The 19,175-nt window shown below is 35.9% G+C and overlaps 2 protein-coding genes and 2 pseudogenes across 4 annotated transcripts; 2 read left to right on the plus strand and 2 right to left on the minus strand.

Annotated features, from left to right (window-relative positions):
* The first annotated feature begins 143 nt into the window (after positions 1-143).
* LOC145575597 (phytosulfokine receptor 2 pseudogene) lies at positions 144-2,546 on the plus strand (annotated as a pseudogene).
* On the minus strand, positions 2,544-8,292 carry LOC145576741 (uncharacterized; annotated as a pseudogene). Its single transcript, XR_014098542.1, has 7 exons — positions 8,014-8,292; positions 7,089-7,172; positions 6,174-6,312; positions 5,390-5,455; positions 4,954-5,121; positions 3,914-4,237; positions 2,544-2,978 (listed from the first exon to the last, which is right to left on the minus strand). The product of XR_014098542.1 is annotated as an uncharacterized LOC145576741 (transcript).
* A 2,027-nt stretch (positions 8,293-10,319) lies between these two features.
* Positions 10,320-13,694, plus strand: LOC145574845 (putative diphthine methyl ester synthase). The gene is made up of 7 exons (XM_081632702.1): positions 10,320-10,576; positions 10,680-10,869; positions 10,977-11,101; positions 11,238-11,467; positions 12,700-12,739; positions 12,887-12,978; positions 13,142-13,694. Exons 2-7 carry the CDS (start codon positions 10,720-10,722, stop codon positions 13,327-13,329), a joined length of 825 nt encoding a protein of 274 aa, XP_081488828.1. The 5' UTR covers positions 10,320-10,576; positions 10,680-10,719; the 3' UTR covers positions 13,330-13,694.
* Positions 13,695-13,914: 220 nt separating this feature from the next.
* Positions 13,915-17,886, minus strand: LOC145574844 (L10-interacting MYB domain-containing protein-like). Of its 2 annotated transcripts, XM_081632700.1 has the most exons (4): positions 17,749-17,881; positions 16,068-16,269; positions 14,827-15,153; positions 13,915-14,723 (listed from the first exon to the last, which is right to left on the minus strand). In XM_081632700.1, exons 3-4 carry the CDS (start codon positions 15,151-15,153, stop codon positions 14,067-14,069), a joined length of 984 nt encoding a protein of 327 aa, XP_081488826.1. In that variant the 5' UTR covers positions 16,068-16,269; positions 17,749-17,881; the 3' UTR covers positions 13,915-14,066. The 2 variants fall into 2 exon arrangements, with proteins under 2 accessions (XP_081488826.1, XP_081488827.1); XM_081632701.1 differs by lacking the exon at positions 16,068-16,269 and having other exon boundaries at positions 17,749-17,886.
* Between the last annotated feature and the right edge of the window lie 1,289 nt (positions 17,887-19,175).

Below are 19,175 nucleotides of genomic sequence, written 5' to 3' on the forward strand. Positions count from 1 at the left end.
GGCCCTCGAATTGTTTTGTTCAAGCATATATTTGATGATTTTGATTGAAATTAGTTGCTTCAAATTGCATTCTTTTCCCTAGTTTTCACCTCTCAGTGTTAGGGTCGACCCAGCAGAGTGCTTTTTCTGCTAGTGTTCTTTAGATCTCATGTGTAAGTCAGTGCATGAATTCTTGATTAGGTTGCTAAACAAGTGTGCATAGCTTTTATCTCTCTGATATTATATTGCAGATTCTTCTAATCTCTGATTAATAGTGGTATGAGTTCTCTTACAGTTACTTTTCTGACATGGGTTTTCTTGGTTTGGTTTGCCTGTTCTGTTCCTAGATTTGAGGCATGTGATCATAATGATTTTGTCGCACTGAAGCAACTATTCAGTAATTACACAAATGAGAAAATAATTTTAGCTTGGGCTGACACCCTTAATTGCTGTAAGTGGGATGGTGTAACCTGTAAAACTGACAATAATGCACCAGCTGCAGGTAGAGTGAGTAAGTTGATTTTGCGGAATAAGGGTCTTAGAGGGGCAATATCGCACTCCATTGGTCAATTGGACGGGCTGGAGGTTCTTGATCTTTCTGGAAATCACCTAGAAGGTGAATTGCCTATCGAGTTTTCTTATTTGCAGCATCTGGTTTTTCTCGATATTAGTTGGAACAAGCTCTCAGGATCACCTCTGGTGGCATTTTCTGGTTTGAGAAATATACAATCACTAAACATTTCCAGCAATCTTTTCAATGGACCAGCTCTCGATTTTGGGATCCTCTTCGATAACATGGTTGTGTTTAATGTTAGCAATAATTTGTTTACCGAACAAATTAATCCCCATATTTGCAGTTCAAGCAAAATCAGGGTAATTGACATATCAATGAATTATTTTACTGGTGTGCTTGACAGCTTGGAGAACTGCACATCGCTTCAGCAGTTGCATGCTGATTACAACTTACTAAATGGTGATCTTCCGAGCTTTATCTACACCATAACTTCATTGGAACAGCTCTCAATCTCTGCTAATGATTTCTCTGGCAAGGTAAGCGAGGCAGTTGGTCAGCTCTCTAACCTTAGAACCTTAATGATTTCAAACAACCGTTTTTCAGGCCCTTTTCCTGATGTTCTGCATAACCTTACAAAACTGGAGCAAATAGTTGCACATTCAAATTCTTTCTCTGGGTTATTGCCTGCAAGCTTGTCTCAATGCTCCATGCTTCAGGTGCTTGATCTGAAAAACAATTCTTTCGAAGGCAATGTAAACCTTGATTTCACTGGACTAACAAATCTCAATGAGCTTCATCTTGCATCAAACCATCTCAATGGTACCATACCAACATTACTTTCAAGCTGTAATAAGCTGAAAATATTAGAACTTTCTAAGAACGAGTTAAATGGTGAACTACCTCGTGGTTTCAGAAATCTTTCATCTCTTGCAATCCTTTCTTTATCAAACATCAGCTTGGTGAACTTGTCAGGAGCTTTAAACACCCTGCAACTTTGCAAAAATCTTTCGATTCTTATTCTTTCGAGGAACTTTCATGGTGAAGAAATTCCAACAAATTTGTCTGGATTTGATAACTTGAAGGTTCTGGCACTTGGAAATTCAGCTCTGCATGGTGAGATTCCTACTTGGTTGCTGAATTGTGGGAAGTTAGAAGTGCTTGATTTGTCATGGAACCACTTAAGTGGCAATTTGCCACTATGGATTGAAAAGCTGGAGCGTTTGTTTTACCTGGATTTATCAAATAATTCTCTCTCAGGTGAAATTCCGAAGACCTTGATGCAGCTAAAAAGCTTGATCTCTTCAAGTGACATCTCATCCAATCCTTTTACATTCAACACTATTCCATTATATGTAAAAAGGGACCATAGTCCTAGCTGGTTGCAGTACAATAAAATTTCTGGTTTTCCACCATCCATATATTTGAGCAACAACAGGTTTAAGGGTACTATACCGTTAGTGATCGGAAGGTTAAAACAACTCCATGTGTTAGATTTGAGCAGGAATGACATCACAGGAAATATCCCTGATACACTATCAGGTTTGCAGAGCCTTGAAGTATTGGATTTGTCCTTCAATGATTTGCATGGATCAATACCTTCGTCACTTAATAGTCTCACATTTCTTTCGAAATTTAGTGTGGCACATAATCATTTACAGGGGAAAATACCTGTAGGTGTGCAGTTTCAAAGCTTTCCGAACTCAAGTTTTGAGGACAATTTAGGTCTTTGTGGATCAACTCAAGCTCCTCCTTGCACCATTGCAGACAATGTAAGTGGTGGCCAAGATGTTTCTTCTGGATCAAACAATAAATTTTGTCTAAGCTGCATCTTTTGGGTGTTAAGCACAGCAGGTATTCATATCTGCTTGCTTTTATGTAGCACTTGGTAGTTGCTTTATGTATTACTCTAATTGAGAGTTGTGATATCTAGAAGTTCTTAAAGGCAGAGCATAGTATTATTAATATGAAATTGTTGCAGCGTATTGAGTGATGTTTTGATTTTGAAGCTTGAACAATTGCAGGAAACCATGACTTGCTTGGCCGTTGGCCGTAACCATAAATAAGCTTGTATTATTGTTAAACAAGTTACAAGTAGAGGTTTTTTTTGTTTTCCTCTCAAACAAATGTTACATAAGAATTCTACAGTAATAACACTGCTTGACTACAGAAAACAAGAGTTAGTTCTCACTAATGCCTCCTTCAGTTATGGATGTCAAAACTCAGAATTATAATCCCTGCCATATAGCAAGCAACCGCTTAATTATATCTCAATGAAACATACAGAATCACTGCTCTTGTAATGGTTTCTTCCTCGTTGCAAAACTCCTACTACAACCAATCTTTCACTTCTATTCATATCTGTAGCGGCTTCATTCTGCAATCAAATCCCAGCCTTCTTTCTTCCCTGTATGCAAGCCCAATCTTCCATTTCTGAGACTGAAATGTCTTCCAAAAACGGAGAATATCGCTCTATGACTGATGGAACCTGCATCAAATTCAGTAAACCAGAAGTTGTAACTTTTAAAGATCTCCAAAATCACAGGCAAAACAAGCAGCGCATCAATTATCAAAATTTTCTCTAGTAATAATTACTTGCTGGCTGCTGCCATTACTCTCAAATTATATTGGCTATAATTTAACTGGCAGTGGGCCATGTTTGTAATTAGAAGCATTTTTAACATAGTTATTTAACTTTTGTTTAACCTTTAATGAGAGGTAAACTTGGACTTTTTGTTGTAGACTAGGTTAGCTGCTGTAAATATTATAATTTGATTGTAAGATTAGCAAGAAAGCTCGAGTCTTTTTAATTGAAACTAGCAAAAGGTTACAATGATAAATATAGCTTTAGGCTAGAACTCTCAATGGTAGCTTGAGGCTACTAATCTCACATTCAAAATATCACTCAATTTCTGCCTAACTTCCTACTGCTACCCTACTTCTCTTATATACTCAAGCACTACCATAACCCTAACATCAATGAATTTTGGCCCCAATTATATTGGAGTATCTCAGGTCTGCTATTTCATGTTGCCTCCTCTCCTAGTGGAATGTTAATTGCATTTGTCTCCTAGTGCATAGCTGTCCCCTTCTTTTTCTGTGTCTGCAAATTGTCTCTCATTATTGATTCATCACACTTTCACAAAAACACAAAACCTTGATCTTAACCGGTACTTTCACTACTGACATTGTTCTTTATGTGTTTAGTAGGCCTTTCATTTTCCCTGCTAAACTTTGCGGGTCACAATTTTATACTGCTATAGTCTCAAGGACAAAGATATGTGGAGTAACAGATATCTAGCAGCATCTTCTTCTAGTTTACCACAAATTAAACCAAAGATGGGAAAAGGAAAAACAATAAACTCCATTTATGATCTTCACAGTAAGCTCAATTGGCTTGAGATTGGTAAGTTAGTAAGTTACCCGTTCATGTATTATACCAGAGAGACCAACAGTTGCTCCAACTTTAGCATGTGAAACAATCTCATCTGCCAATGCCAGCAGTGGATTTAACAATATATTTGCAATGACTATGTCATATTTATACATGTCTATTTGATCTGCAGGCAATCCCTTAGCACAGAGAGCTTCATGCACCTTTTCATCCACCAAAGAAGCACTGTCTTCTGAGGGAACTAGACACAACTTCAATTGCTCAGGTTCTATATTGTTCAGTTCAGCATTCTGACGAGCAGCTGTTATTGCTTGAGGGTCAATATCAACTCCTACTGACAAAGTAGCCCCCAACTGCAATCAACAACAGAAAGACATTGTTGTCAGAGCTATAGACATTACATTGTGATCAGCGAAATCAATATCAACAATAAGTCGATCATACATTTACAATTTCTACAGTAATAATTTTAAGAATTTCACCCAGCACTAGCCCTTCCCAAAAATTCACTGTCAAGCTTGTTAGTAAGCAAGATACTGAGAGACAATCTACAAATAGCACAAGATAAGAGTCAAATAGAAGGTCCATTTTTTAATGCTCTTTTCCTCTTTAATTACTATGCTCTTCTCTCAGGTCAAGTATTTGTCTTCTCTTTTAAAATTGTGTAAATGCAGTTTCTTGTGAGAATGGATTACCTCCTATGCATAAAGACATATTTCAGTGAAGATTACCCTACAATAGTTTTTGAAAGTTTTGAACAAAGGAATAAGATCTTCAACTACATAGACCATTTAGCAGCAAGAAAGCGGGAAATGAATGTTAAAAAGACAACACTACCCTTACTAAGGATGAGGAGAGAGATGGGAGTGGGGTCATTAAAGGGAAATTTGAAAGTCTATAATTTTTTTGTCATAATATACCTACCAAAAAAGGAAATGGTGAAATTATTATAAGATTTTCAATATAGGAATATTGAAATGGAGTATATCTTTTTACAGAATGAAGATAGAGGTCCAATACAAACGGGTTTCAAACAATAAAATTTTTCTTTTGAGTCAATGCTTTATACCTTCAGTGCCGCAATGGAGAGAATTCCAGACCCTGTGCCGTAGTCCAGGAAGTGTTCACCTCCTTTTATAGTTTGATGTAGCAACAGTAGACACATCTTGGTTGTAGCATGCTCTCCAGTTCCAAAAGCTAAACCAGGATTTACAATTATATTTGTTGCTCGGGCATCCTGCATCAAGGAAGATAACTTTCAATAAAGATGAATGACAGCAGAACTGAGCACTAAATCCTTATAAGCTTCTAAATTTATCTATATAGAATATATGTGGGAAGATAAGCTGGCAAGTGACAACTATTTTATCTGTTTATTTTGAGAAAGGCAGAGAGGCCTTAAGTAATTGACCATCTGATTACAAAAACAAGGCCACTTTAATTATAAAAACCAAACAAAAACCTGATTATTTCCAATAAGAAAACAAAGACAACAATGAACATACTGGAGCAGTTTTCCACTCGGGCACAATCCAGAGGCCCTTGGTTATTTCCAATGGATCAAATGATTCCTGCATAAAACGTAATGAAGATCTACATCAGGAACTAAGAAAAACTATTCACGAAGGAAAGGAAAAATCAAATACATCAGCAAAGACAGCATTTAGCACTTCTCTCAGGTCAATCTACTAATCATATTTCGCATATGCAGACATGTAGGCTGTAGCATTCAAAATCCTGGATGGATTCTAGGTGCTTCAAATATTTTTAGGGAGAAGTTTTTCTTTTCTGAAATGAATATTGTCAGAATCTAGTTCAAAGACTATATGCATTTCTCATTTCCACGCGAATTGATACATTTGATTTAATAAGTTTCTAGGAATGCCAAGTCTAATTCCCTTGTTATTTGATTTCAAAGCCTATTCAGGATTCCATTTTAGTTAAAAGAATCATCACTTTCAAGTAATCTTTTTACAAAGAAATTAACATTACTTTGAATAATAACAAATGTCAGAATTAGCAGGACAAACACTAAACAGAAAGTCAACAACTTATATAACATTGTATAGGTATAAGCTGTATAACCATTAGAATCTTGATGCACTGGGAAAATAATGTGGTGCAGTATGGTATTACCATTGAGATCTCACTGTCAAATTCATCTGTCATAATAATTAAGAAAATAGTACATAAATAATTTCTGACAAAATGAAAACATGATACGATAGGAACATCGGAATATAAAAATTTAAAATGCAGTGGAAATAGCAAGGAAGTGAACATTTTAACCTGAGTTCTTTTTATCCAGTCATAGGGATCATATTTTAAGAGTTCAAAGTCTGGCATTTCTATGCCAATGGAATCAGCAGCATATGATATGGATGAAGTCACATCTCCACATCCCACTGAATATTGAACAAATGCTGACCTGCATGGAAGTTTGTAGCAAGGCATCAAATCGAATATTTCAATATCCCATCATCTTTGAGTGACATCCATAGCAGAGTGTATCTTAGAATTGGAAATATAAGCAAAATACCAAGTAAATCTGGTAAGGGGGTAGTAAGAGTAGTAAATATAACATCACCACAATTAATGCATCTGCTTTTTATATCATATGGGTGCGTGCATGTCTATAGAAAACGAGGAAAACTTCCCATTATTTGAGCATCAATTTAGCAACATACGACTGATATGAGAGTAAGGCATGATTGTATCAAAAATCAAAAAAAAAAAAAAAAAAAAAAAAAAAAAAAAAAAAAACAAACATTTACCTGGACGATCCACAAGGAAACTTATTCTAGATAAAATCTGGAAGTTTCCTCCAAACAAGATAATCAGACGGTAATATAAAGCTAGAAACTGACTTTGGTTCCTGTCTCATTTTTCAGGTCAAAGCCAGAGCCATTAACAAGTTTAAAGTTTTCCTTCTCTTATCAAAATCAATTTGTAATCGATATTCAACTGAAAATTTTAGTTCAGATCTTCCATACTTCAATGGAACCATTCACTACAATGCTATCAGCACTTAAACAATGTGTAAGGAACATCGTAAATCAATTATGTGACTAATGTGTAACAACATTATGTATATAGGGTATCATAGTTCATAGTGGAACCACAATGAAAATAGCCAAAGGAAAGCATGGTGAATGAAACATACGGAAAAATAATTACTCATGCCAAGGTTTGTATTCAATTTACCTCATCGGAGTCCTCATAGTCATCATGCTCATCCATACTGACAGAATTTGCACCGAAGCTCATAAGAGCTTCCGTAAATGAGTCCTAAATATCAACAACAAAAGGTTCAACAACTTTTTGAAAAATAAAACCGACCATCTCTGGGCAACTTTTGCATTAATACATAACACTCATCTATCCAACTTGTAAAATTTTACTAAATTTGTTCCCAATTGGCTACAATTCTACTATTGAGATTAGATAGTTCTCCAACAGGATCCTACAAGTAAAACCACCCAGTAGCCAAATCCACACACCCCATCATAGAAATGGTTAAACCACTCAAAACTAGTTACCCTCAAGTCAGCTTCTGTTTGTATAATTGAATATTATGCTATACTCAATATACTTGTACTTTGTATATCCATAACAATCATGTCTAAGTAATCCAAAATCAACACCCAAAACCAGGCATATAATTCTCCCATAAGAGAATTTCCCTTTTTCAAATAATTTTACAACAATCAATTGGTATGTTGAATTCATCCTTTAACTTATCAATCATTACTTACACATACTAAACCACAAATTAATCATACAAACTGAAGATAATTCGTGCATATTCCCAAAATCATCATTCCGTGGCGCAAAATTCGACATTGAAGTATCTTTCTTTGGTAATAGATGGACTGATTTTGCAGACCAATTCATTCCTCAATAAACCACAATTCCAACGGTTTAGACCACAATTAACGCATAAATATATCAAACAAGCTTAACAACAAAATCCCAAGTGACAATCTTTCAGTGAAATTACGGACTAAATTCTTAGAAATATTTCTCCTCCAACATTTATCAATCAAAACCCATATAAATTCAAATGTTGTCTCGACTTCTAATGGAACCCCACTTTCTAAAATGTAAATTAATGCATAAAGCAACTTACAACGACATCTTTACGGCATTTTATGAGGACAGAATGATAAAGGGGTGCACTGGAATCCTTGGAGGTCGTTGGAGAAGAAGAGAGAGAAGCAGCAGCAGATGAAGAACAGGGCCGCCATTGATGATTGAGATTGAGCTTCGTGGATGAAGAGGTGTGTTCAGAGAAGTGGGAATGTAAGGGACGATGAAGAAGACGGTGTGAGCGTCTTGGAAATTGGAGGCGCACGGTGCAGGAAAGGTGTTTGAAGAAATGACTAAGTGAAGCTGCCGCCATTTTCTGTATTTTCTTTGGTCTGCTAAAGCTCTTCAACAGTTCAAATCCCCTGGAGCCTTAATCCACTGTCAAAGTTACATTATGTGCCGGTCAAACTGATGCAAATAAAAAAAAACAGAGTAAGTACAATATTGTGAAAGCATTGATCCACGATCTCATAGAACCGGGAGAGAAGATTTAATTGTCTAAACACTTGAGTTATCTCCCACTCTCGCATTTCATCAATCTTATTTTGACATAAAAAGGGTATATTGTTAACATCTGGTTTCAAGTATAAAACATTAGCGGTTTTAAAGGTAAAGTCATAATTGTGTTAGTGATTTTACCTTAAAATTAATTTTTTAATCATAAGACAATTTACTTGTAATTATGTTCAACCACCAAATTTCTTTGTTTTCTACCCCTCCATTTTTAAATACTTGCTCCATTTCTCCATGCGCAGAGTTTTAGGATTTGGAGAAAGTAATGAAGTATGGAGGTAGTGCAGTAGGTGGAAGAATGAAAAATTGTAAAAAAAACAAAAGTATTTGAGAGAATTGGAGGAGAGAGAATCAGAAGTTAATAAGATACTTCCTCCATCCCATAATATAGTTTCCTTCTGTGTTTTTTCACGGTATTTAAGAAATACTCCTTTTGTCCCATAATATAATTTATGTTTATGTTTTTTCACGATATTTAAAGAAATAGGAGGAGAAAGTGGATGAATTACATTAATAAAAGTGAAAAGTATAATCATAGACAAAAGTTAGAGAGAGTGTGTGGAAAAAAGTACAAGACATATGCAAAATTCAAGGGTAAATTAGGAAGTACAATGAATAAAGTTTAAAAAGTGAGGGTATAATGGTCTTTACATACTATTCAAAAATAGAAAAAGGAACAACATTTTGGAGCTCTAAAATAGGAAAACAGGAACTATACTATGGGACGGAGGAAGTGTAATTTATTTTGGACCCACTAGTTGAGATAAATGAATTAAATATTATAAAAGGTTTTCAAATAAGGAAATGGAGCAAGTATTTAAAAACAACCGAAAATGAAAAACAAGTACTTAAAAATAGAGAGAGTATACCGCAATTGATTGAAATTTTATAAATTTCAATAAAAATAATTTAAGTTGAACAAAAATTATTTAGGAAAAATACACTTTAATAATCCCAACTATTGCCGAGCTACTTCTAATAATCCCAACTAAGGTTTATTTTTTAATAATCCTAACTATGACCTTACTTTGCCTCCAATAGACCTAAAAACCGGTTACCTGTTGAAATGGTAAAGCTTTTTTTTATTTATTTTTAAATGCCACATGTCAGCACATGATTGGCCTAATAGTATAAAAAAAATTAAAATTAAAAAAAAATTAAAAAAAATTAAAAAAAAAAAAAAAAAGAACCCTATCCCAGTCAACCCCCACCGTGAAAATTTCAACCACCCATAGCCAACCGAAAACCGCCGGCCACCACCCTTGCCCCCTGAAAATGGCCAGAACAAATCTGAGTTTTAATTTACTGTGGTTGTTGTGCGAATTAAGGCCGAAATTGTTGTGAATTTGGTGCGAATTGGGGTTTCAATTGCAACCACAACGAAATCAATAGCAGGGGTTGCGGCTGCCGCTGCAATCAATGGTGGCTGCCGGTGCTTTGGTTGCGCCATTACAGTGGCCGTTGCTGCTTTGGTTGCCCCATTGCGGTGGCTGCCGTTGCTTTGGTTGCCCCCCCATAACGGTGGTTGTTGCTGTTTTCGAAGAAGGATGGGTGGTTTGGGGGTGGGTGTAGGCCGGTTAGGGTGTTTTTGGGGTTGGGATGGGACAACCGATTGAATCCGACGAGATTGGGGTTGGCCGTGGCTGGAAGGGAGGGGGTGGTGGCTGTTAGGGTTTTTAGTTTTATTTTCTTTTTTCTTTTTTTTATTTTTGTTTTGAATTATAGATCAATCACGTGCTGACACCTGTATGGGTTATCTATTACAACTTGATGTTGACCGGTTGGATCTATTGGAGGCAAAGTTATGGTATAGTTAAAATTGTTAAAAAATAAACCTTAATTAGGATTATGAGAATTATTAGAAGTAAATCGGCAATAGTTGAATTATTAAAGTATATTTTTTCAATAATTTATTGAGCGTTTAGTTTTGGACTTTTGGTTCCGGTACGAACTTGAGTGTTTCTCCTCGGTGGCTCGGCCTATTCTTACAAACTACTAGCCGCAAAATCTTAGAACCCAGATCAGCAGCAATCACATTCAAACTAAAGCCTTGTAATTGATAATTCCCGGAATTCGAATTCTGCTCTCAGGTAAATCAACTGGATTTTTTCAATCTCTTCCCTTGCTTAACTCTTTCGAACAAATTTCAAATTTTTAATTAGACCCTGAATTATTCCACATGTATTTTTCCAGATTTTGCAGTGCTAAGATTTTTGAATAGAGCAAAGTAAAGATGCTATACATTATAGGATTGGGGTTGGGAGATGAGAAAGACATAACATTGAGAGGTTTAGAAGCTGTCAAAAAATGTGAAAATGTTTACATTGAAGCTTATACTTCACTCCTTTCTTTTGGTATTTCTTCTGATGGTCTCTCTAATTTGGTAAGAATAACCCCTTTAAATTTCTGTTTAATTTTGTGGGTATTTCATAAAACCCTTTACCAAGTATTTAAAATTCGTAATTTGTAATTTGGAGTTGGTTTTTGTAGGAAAAATTGTATGGGAAACCTGTGATTGTGGCTGATAGAGAAATGGTGGAGGAAAAGGCGGATTCTATGCTTTCGCAAGCTCGTGATTCTGATGTTGCTTTCCTTGTTGTTGGGGATCCTTTTGGGTGTGTATGTTACTTGTTTTAACTACTACTATGAAGAATGACATTGGTCTTTTAGAGTAATTGTGATGGTTGTATTTGCTTTTGGGTGTGTATATTTGTGATTATTGCTATTGTCTAAATCATATTTGGAATGTAGAGCAACTACGCACACGGACCTTGTTGTTCGGGCAAAGGAGATTGGAGTTAAGGTCAAGGTGGTGCACAATGCATCAGTGATGAATGCAATTGGAGTATGTGGATTGCAATTGTATCGTTATGGAGAGACGATTTCAATTCCATTCTTTACCGAGACATGGAGACCTGATAGCTTCTATGAAAAGATTAAAAGAAACCGTGATCTTGGTCTGCATACTCTGTGTTTGTTAGGTGTGGTTTTCACTCTTTCCTTTCGCTTAAGCTCGTCATTGTTCAACCTTGAACTTCCCTTGCCCTTGGAGTTGCTGTTCTTATTGCAATTATGAATTATATATTGAACTTTGGATTAATGTACTGTAAATTGGAATCGTGTTTCTATTCATGAATTTTTTTTTTTGCCAGACCATTTGCTCCATGCATAGTGCATATGTTGTTGATCCATATTCTACATTTCTAGCACTCTTGTATTTCTAGAAACATAGTGGTCCAAACTCCAAAGCCATAGCTTGCAATGGATTTTTGGTTTTGGTTTTGCTTGTGATGTAGAATACAAGAGTGGTTAATAATGGCTTCTAGCGTCATGAATGCTGTTCAATTGTCTCATGTCACAGTAAAAATGCTTTAACCATCAAGTCCATCGTGTCAATATGTATGTGGTCCTACGAGCCTGATCTTCTGTGGTTATGGGGGAGCATTGAACGAATAAGGCTGCTAAGTGATTATTATAGTTTTATAGATGGACATTGACCCTCTAATGAACCAAGAAAGAGTTGCACAAACACCGTGGATTTATTGAACTTGTGGCTTCTCCTTGTGATTACTGATCTGTATAAATCCGATTTGTTGTATTTGTCCCTTGGGCATTGGTCTTTGGGAGACTTTGTATGTAAGTTGCTCCTTTTGGTGTGCATGTAGTTGCTCCTTTTGTTGTGTGTGTTAGTTGCTCCTTTGTATGTTGACTTGTTAAGAACCCTACACAAATGCTTGTGTTGAAATGTTGAGCCCTAGTGACATAATTTTTGTGTTATTAGGGCCAAACACATTTGGAGCATTGTTCAACTTAATTTGATTTTGTGGAAAAGATCCCCCTATAGCTTGAAAGCATTATTATTACTTGTATTTTTTGCTTCCCCTTTAAAGTTGAGGCTTGTTCTTGTCCCCGGCTCATACTTTTTAAGCCGGCAGCACCCCCCTTTATGTCTTTCTAATAAACTTATTGTCAATTATTAGGTCATGTATGGTTAGATTGATTATCACAAAGTATCATAAAGGCATTTAGCATAAGTTCTCCATGTGCCGGAGTCCATGTTCTATATATGGACACTATTTAACCATGATTGTATCTTTAGATTAATAATCTTCAGGCCATGTTCTTGGATCTATACCTGATATATAGACCATATATACGTCTCTTTGGATCTACTGCATTCACACCTGAGATATTTGTCTTCCGTTAATTGCAGATATAAAAGTGAAGGAACCCTCACTGGAATCTCTCTGCAGGTTAACATCTGGTTTCTTTTTTTTTAGGATGCCCACCCGGTTCACCGGAGCTTAACATCTGGTTTCAATTGAATGTAATCTTGTCTTTTTATTTGTTGCTTTCTTAAACTTGCATTATAACATGCCAGTAGTTATAACTACTTTCAGGGGAAAAAAGATTTATGAACCACCAAGGTTCATGTCCATTGGAACTGCAATAGAACAGCTCCTTGAGGTTGAGCAGAAGTGTGGTCAATCAGGTAGGTTGTTCTCCTCACATGATTATCTACCGCTTTGTTGTGCTTCAGAAGAATATATTCTTTTTTTTATGTTTATTCTTAACTGGAACATTTTATTTTGTTAATACATGTAATTTTACTACTTTGATGACCTGTGATTGAGTGTATTTCATGTGGATTGCAGCTTACAGTGAAGACACTCTTTGTGTGGGTTTTGCCCGGTTAGGAAGTGAGGATCAAATCATTGTTGCGGGTACAATGAAGAAACTGCAAACTATTGATTTTGGAGATCCACTGCATTGCCTTGTCATTGTTGGCGAAACTCACCCCGTGGAGGCAGAAATGTTGCAATTTTACGCAGTCAACGAATAAAAGAATATTTGAAGATTCATCTTCAATGGGGATTAAAGAGCCCAGCACTGTTTAGTTGACATGTCAAAGGTCCTACAAACTCCTAGCAGCACTGTATGTTGCTAAATGATGCTCCATAGCCCATAGTTTTCCTTTGAGGGTTGAGAATCTTCTTAAACCATTGGCGGAATTGAGTGGCACTAAGCCATAATTTTGTTATACTTGTGTTTTTTACTAGCTTGTTTAATTGTAACAATTTTGTTAAACATTAGTCAATTGTAGCGTGCTGCAATAGTCATTGCTAGTTTTTTTTTTTCTCTTGTAAAGTAACATTATTTGTGAAATGCAGCATGCTGATGAATTCAGCAGATATTTTAGATTTTGAATCTCGTTTTTTCTTTTTTCTTTTTTCTTTTTTCTTTTTTTTTTCCCCCCTCACCCAGAGAATGCATGGTTGTGATGGTAATAACTAATCAGCACCATCAGCAGTAATGAGCTGCATGAAATGTTTTCGTGAGCTAAACATGGACATTAATCACATTATTATCGACATAATATTTCTACTTTCTCTATGCAACCTTAATTAACCTTATTGAAACAATAGCATGGTACAAGAATGAGGTGCACTATTTACATTACTCCATTCATATAGTGATGCTGATGCAGTAAAATAGTACATATGTTTGTAATCACTTTATCTACTTCCATTGAATTACCCCTAGTTTGTCTTGATACTTACAAACAAATTCAATCCAATATCAGTTTATCTGTACCGAATGTGTCCAAAAATGATCTCTGGTTTGCCCTTGCACTTCAAAGCAATTAGTAGTACTGCACTTCACCTGTAACCAACTCAATCTTCTGTCAACACCTTTAAGAGATATGAAGGTTTCTCTGATGTTAGGGTCATCAAAGAGATCCAAAGCCGCAAAGTATAACGACTCTCCCATGTTTTCTATTTCATCCAATGCCTTGATGCAATTTGTGATAGAAAACCGCTCCTTACTTTCCGTCTTTGTAATTGTCCTCAGCTTAAAGGAGTCAATCATACCTAGCATTGCTTCTGCCATAGAATCAAGTGTCTTATGGTTCCTATGTTGTTGATCATTTTGATCCACATCCGATGTATGCTTTCTCTTTTTCTCAAAATCAGTCTTACCTCCCTTCATAAAGGAAGTAGTATTGACATCCACGGGTTTCATTAACAACGGAGCTTCAGGAGTTGGTGGCTCAATTTTCATAACACAGGTTGAGCCAAGAGGATTAGCATTATTAGCTCTAGATTTATGCTCCACTTCTTCATAATGGCTTGACTGGGCATATCTCCCATCAGCACCATTATCAGCGAATATAGTGCATAATTGCTCATAAATGGGGCAGTCCCTGATTTTAGCTGGCTCTGGTTTAGGATTAACCTGAAAGTCCAGTAGCATAAGCAGCTTACTGCCAATTCAACAACAATGGAAATTGCAACATCAAAGATGAGAAAGAATGCAGAAACAACTAGGGAGAATGTACCTCTATGCCTTCCCATAAGTCAAATCCCCCACAGCACGAATCTTCCATGATGAGATCATTTTGAACTAAAGCAGACTTAACCTGGTTATACCGAGCACGAAGAACATCTAGGTGCTTTCTCAATTGGTTGTTATTGAAGTTTAGAGCAGTTCGCTTATTAAATTCATCACGTATGTAGCCCCACGCCTTCTTGTCAAAGACGTTATTTGGCCTATTTCCCAATTGAATCTGCTCCACAACCAAGTCTGCAAAGATTTTATCAAGGGCAGCTGTCCACCTTGTCCTCGAACGTTCTTTTACTTGACGCTCTGACACTTCCCTGTCCATCTGCAATTTCACATCACCACCTTTGTAAGCTAATACCTTGTGCTTAAAGGAGACCTGCTCAATGTAAACTACTGATGACAAAAAATCACCTAGAATATAACAATGATCCTCTACAAACATAAAAATATATAGAAAAGAGAGTCTTGGACTTGCATGTTTAACTATTGAAGTATATAATTGCAGCAAAGCCATAACTGCACATGAATTGATCAATGCTCAAAACCTTCAAAGGGTACACAAACATCCCAAAATATGCAGCTTAACTGATATAGGAGCATATCAATGGTCAAAAACTTTAAGTGTCTGTAAAAGCTCCGCCAAAGAGTCCACAAAAAGAACACTTATATGAGTAATACCATACCAAGACCAGTAGAAGTTACAAATTAAATGGGAACTGATATGTGCCCTGCACATTCGTGTATCGGGTGCACAATAACAGTTATAGTGTGCCATGCTTTTTTTATTCTTTTATGTTATACATGTGACAATTTAAGAAAGAGTAACTCAAAGCATTAAAACATTGACTTCAACTATAAAGTGGATAACTTGTAAGATAGTGACCCTATTGCACGAGTGTACGGACCCGTGAACAGTAATCAGAGAAGACAGTCGATAATGATTTTCATTAAAAAGAACCTGCTAACTAGATAACCTTTGACATGGATGTGATTGACTCCAGCATAGAGGTGTAAGCTGCAGATCATACAAATGTGGTTCCTAGTTTTTTATCAGACATTTGCTATGGCTCCACAGGCAAACAGTCAGGAAAGATCTTGTGTAGAAGACAGCCTATGTTTACACAACATTCAGTCGATTCAGATCAGGTAATCAAAGCTTGTTCACAAGAAAATACAGCTTTTATTTCATTTACTGTAAGCCATGCAATATGCTTATTTATATAAAAATACCTATACCTTTAATATTTTAAGACTGATTTGGAGAAGGTCAAAAGCACTTGCAAAGTTGCAATACACAGTAGTACTGGGAGAGTTCTAAGAAAAAGTTCTTTCTATTAATGTATCATTTGTAGGTGGCCGATGGAGATACAAGCATCATTGTGAGCCTGAGAAACAACTTTTATGGATGGGTTCAAGCTTTCTTTCTTCCGTCTATGACCTGCTTTCCACAAAAATTATATCAGCATTTCATATATCTAGCTCCTCCTCCTTCCTGGGTAGTAGAAAACAGGTAAAAACTATTCCCTTCAAAGAAACAAAAATCTTACAACATTTAGATGCTCCAGAAAGAAAAATCCTCCTTTCCTTCCAGCTAAAGACACGAGTTGAAAGTTATTATGTTATTTTCTCTGTCCATCACATCAACAATTCTCCCTCTTTCACAGCACTTCTTGCACTTGTTTTTTCCTCTCTCCATCCATTATCTCATATACATTCTACTTCTACTTTTAAAACCTACTAAAGTCAACCATGATGCTATTCAGATGGACACGGTAAGTGGCTAACAAGAACCACTCCCTCCCCATGAGATCAGCTAGAATAAGGCGAGAACCAAAAGGTATTACTGAATAACTCACCAAACCTTTTCAATCATAAGTTTTTTATATCCTGTGGTGGACTATGTAAAATCGCTAAATAAGTTTGCAAAACTGTGCTATTCAACAGCTATAGAGTGCAGTAATTACTTTGCTGCTAGTCCACCCTAAACAAAAAGAGAGAATTCAGTTGGCCATCTCAGGGGTACAATATTTTGATTGTGCATGATCAGGCTTAAACCCATATACCTTTAATTGATGGACTGAAAAGTGCCTATATCACGCAACAATGAAAAATTATATTTTATAATGGCAATTGGTTGAGAGAAATAAAGACATTACGGTCACTAGCCAAGTACATCCTAAGTAGCTGTTGAATATTAGATGTACAGAAAGGAATCACTCAAATTTCCAATGAAAAAACATAAATTTCTCAATGGCTGGACTATTTTATACCTCCATATTTCAAACAATCGTTCTCAACAACTTTTGACTGCTAATCATACTTTACATGGTTGATTAATCCTGATCCAGACATCCATTCCTCAAACTTTTAAGTTGCAATCTAGAACAGACTTCATCAATCATGTATTGATCAAAATACTGAAACATCATTTGTCAAAAGACATCCAGATTGGCCACTAAGAAGTCTAGCTATACCATATCGAATACACACACTAACTCGTTTCATAACCATGGACATTGATATTTCTATTATTTATGTTTTTCGTTTATTTCCGCGTACCAAGCAGGCCGTAAAATTATTTATAAACTAAACGTAATCACTTTCATCAATATCAATTGACCTAAATTCACAAATATGGTAAATTGAGCAAAAATAATCAGATAATCCCTCTTTCCAAAATTACACCAGAAACATATTGACCAAACAAATGCAGATCAAATTAATTGAGATAAATGGTATTTGAACAAGAGAACATGCATAAAATTAGTAAGTAATCAAACAAAGTAGTTAAAAAAAGTGTGTAATTTTTTTATTATTATTATTATTTTTTTATATATATATATATATAATCACAATTAATTCTGCAAATAAAATCTTAATTTTTGAAAACATACCAATGAACAACTGAAATTTATACCTGAAGGAAAAAGGTTGACGACACTTGCGCTTTCAACCTCCGACAGAAGCTCTGACGAACGGCGGCGATTTGGTGTCTGATCTTCTGATTAGATTAGGAAGGAGGGAAAACTGATATTTCAGGGGATTTGGAATTTATTTACGGAGTACTATTTTCTTTTGTTATTTTCCTTAAATTTAACGGTTTAAAAAAAAAAAATTCTTCGATTTTCGTGCGCAAAATATGTTGTTCATATGTTTAAAGGGGCAATTTGGCCCTTTAGTTCCAATTTGAGGTCAGATTTGACAAAAAATGATCGAAAATGCCTTGTTTTACATGTTTCACGCAAATCGAGGTATTTTTAAACACGCAAAAGGAAGCATTTCCTATCATTTTTTGTCAATTCTAACCTCAAATTGGACTCATAGGACCAAAATGCCCCCAAAACCCCTAAATACCATGTGTTTGGCACAAAAATCGAAGAATTTAAAAAATTCTGTTAGATTTTTGACGGCAGGTGGTAAAAAATAATTTTTAATTTTTTTTTGGTGGTAAAATAAAACTTTTAAAATTTTTTGTAGTAAAAAACAATTTTGTGATTTTTTTTGGTGGTAAAAGTGAAAAAATCTTTTGTTTTACAAAGGTAGGAGAAAAAAAGGGTAAATACAAGTTGATCTCGGTGACAAACGAATTTTGTTTATCTCGGGGGTTAAAATTGTCATTTTATTATATTTTGGTATTTCACAGTTACGAACCACTGGACGCGAGTCAAAAGTTTGACTAACAGTGTCCTAAACGGAAGTTAAACAAAACCCTAAGGTCTTTAGGGAGAGAATTGTTGAATAGAATTCATCGCGAAGCGAACATCGATTAAGGAGCACTTACTAAACCAAAAGGAAGTTGAGTAATCTATTGAAAACCATATGTCAATCGAACGGTTAGTTAGCAATAAATCTAGAGGGGTCGCGTTATTGACAACTAGGGAGCCAGTCGCTGCGATTGATCATGAGGTACGCATATGTCAGGTGAACGGCTAGAGGGAAAGGGGAGGGTGGTCAAGCAGCTGTAGACACCCAAATGTGTCTCCCCAAAACCAAACCCAGTGATGAATACCTTTTGCATCGAATGATAATCGAATGAGGTGAAAGTGTGAAAGGTCAAGTGTTGCGGTTGGTTTTTATTAAAAATTCTTTCTTTCTGTTTTCGAAAAACAACTCTATTTTATGAAAACAGCCAATCCAATTTAGTTTGGTCCACGACAAGGGTCCAATAATAGTGTAGTTGGATGGGGCTTGTAAAGAGCTTTCTAACGATATATTATAAGCCTAATTCCGATGAAATGAGGAAGTTATGGCCAAAATACTAAACTGGGCCCGGTTTGATCTTTACATGCGGCCCAATGATTTAGGGGAGGGCCCAATGTTAATTATTATTCCTAGAGTTATTAG

The sequence above is a fragment of the Chenopodium album genome, chromosome 13, assembly GCF_948465745.1.
Source record: "Chenopodium album chromosome 13, dcCheAlbu1.1, whole genome shotgun sequence".
Lineage (NCBI taxonomy): Eukaryota > Viridiplantae > Streptophyta > Magnoliopsida > Caryophyllales > Amaranthaceae > Chenopodium > Chenopodium album.

Excerpts from the sequence above, each read along its gene's own strand:
- LOC145574845 (XM_081632702.1), top strand. The coding sequence starts at position 10,720 with ATGCTATACATTATAGGATTGGGGTTGGGAGATGAGAAAGACATAACA. Across the intron at positions 10,870-10,976 it reads CTGATGGTCTCTCTAATTTG|GAAAAATTGTATGGGAAACC; the intron begins GTAAGAATAACC and ends TGGTTTTTGTAG. Across the intron at positions 12,740-12,886 it reads TCACTGGAATCTCTCTGCAG|GGGAAAAAAGATTTATGAAC; the intron begins GTTAACATCTGG and ends AACTACTTTCAG.
- LOC145574844 (XM_081632701.1), bottom strand. The coding sequence starts at position 15,153 with ATGGACAGGGAAGTGTCAGAGCGTCAAGTAAAAGAACGTTCGAGGACA. Across the intron at positions 14,724-14,826 it reads ACTTATGGGAAGGCATAGAG|GTTAATCCTAAACCAGAGCC; the intron begins GTACATTCTCCC and ends CTGGACTTTCAG.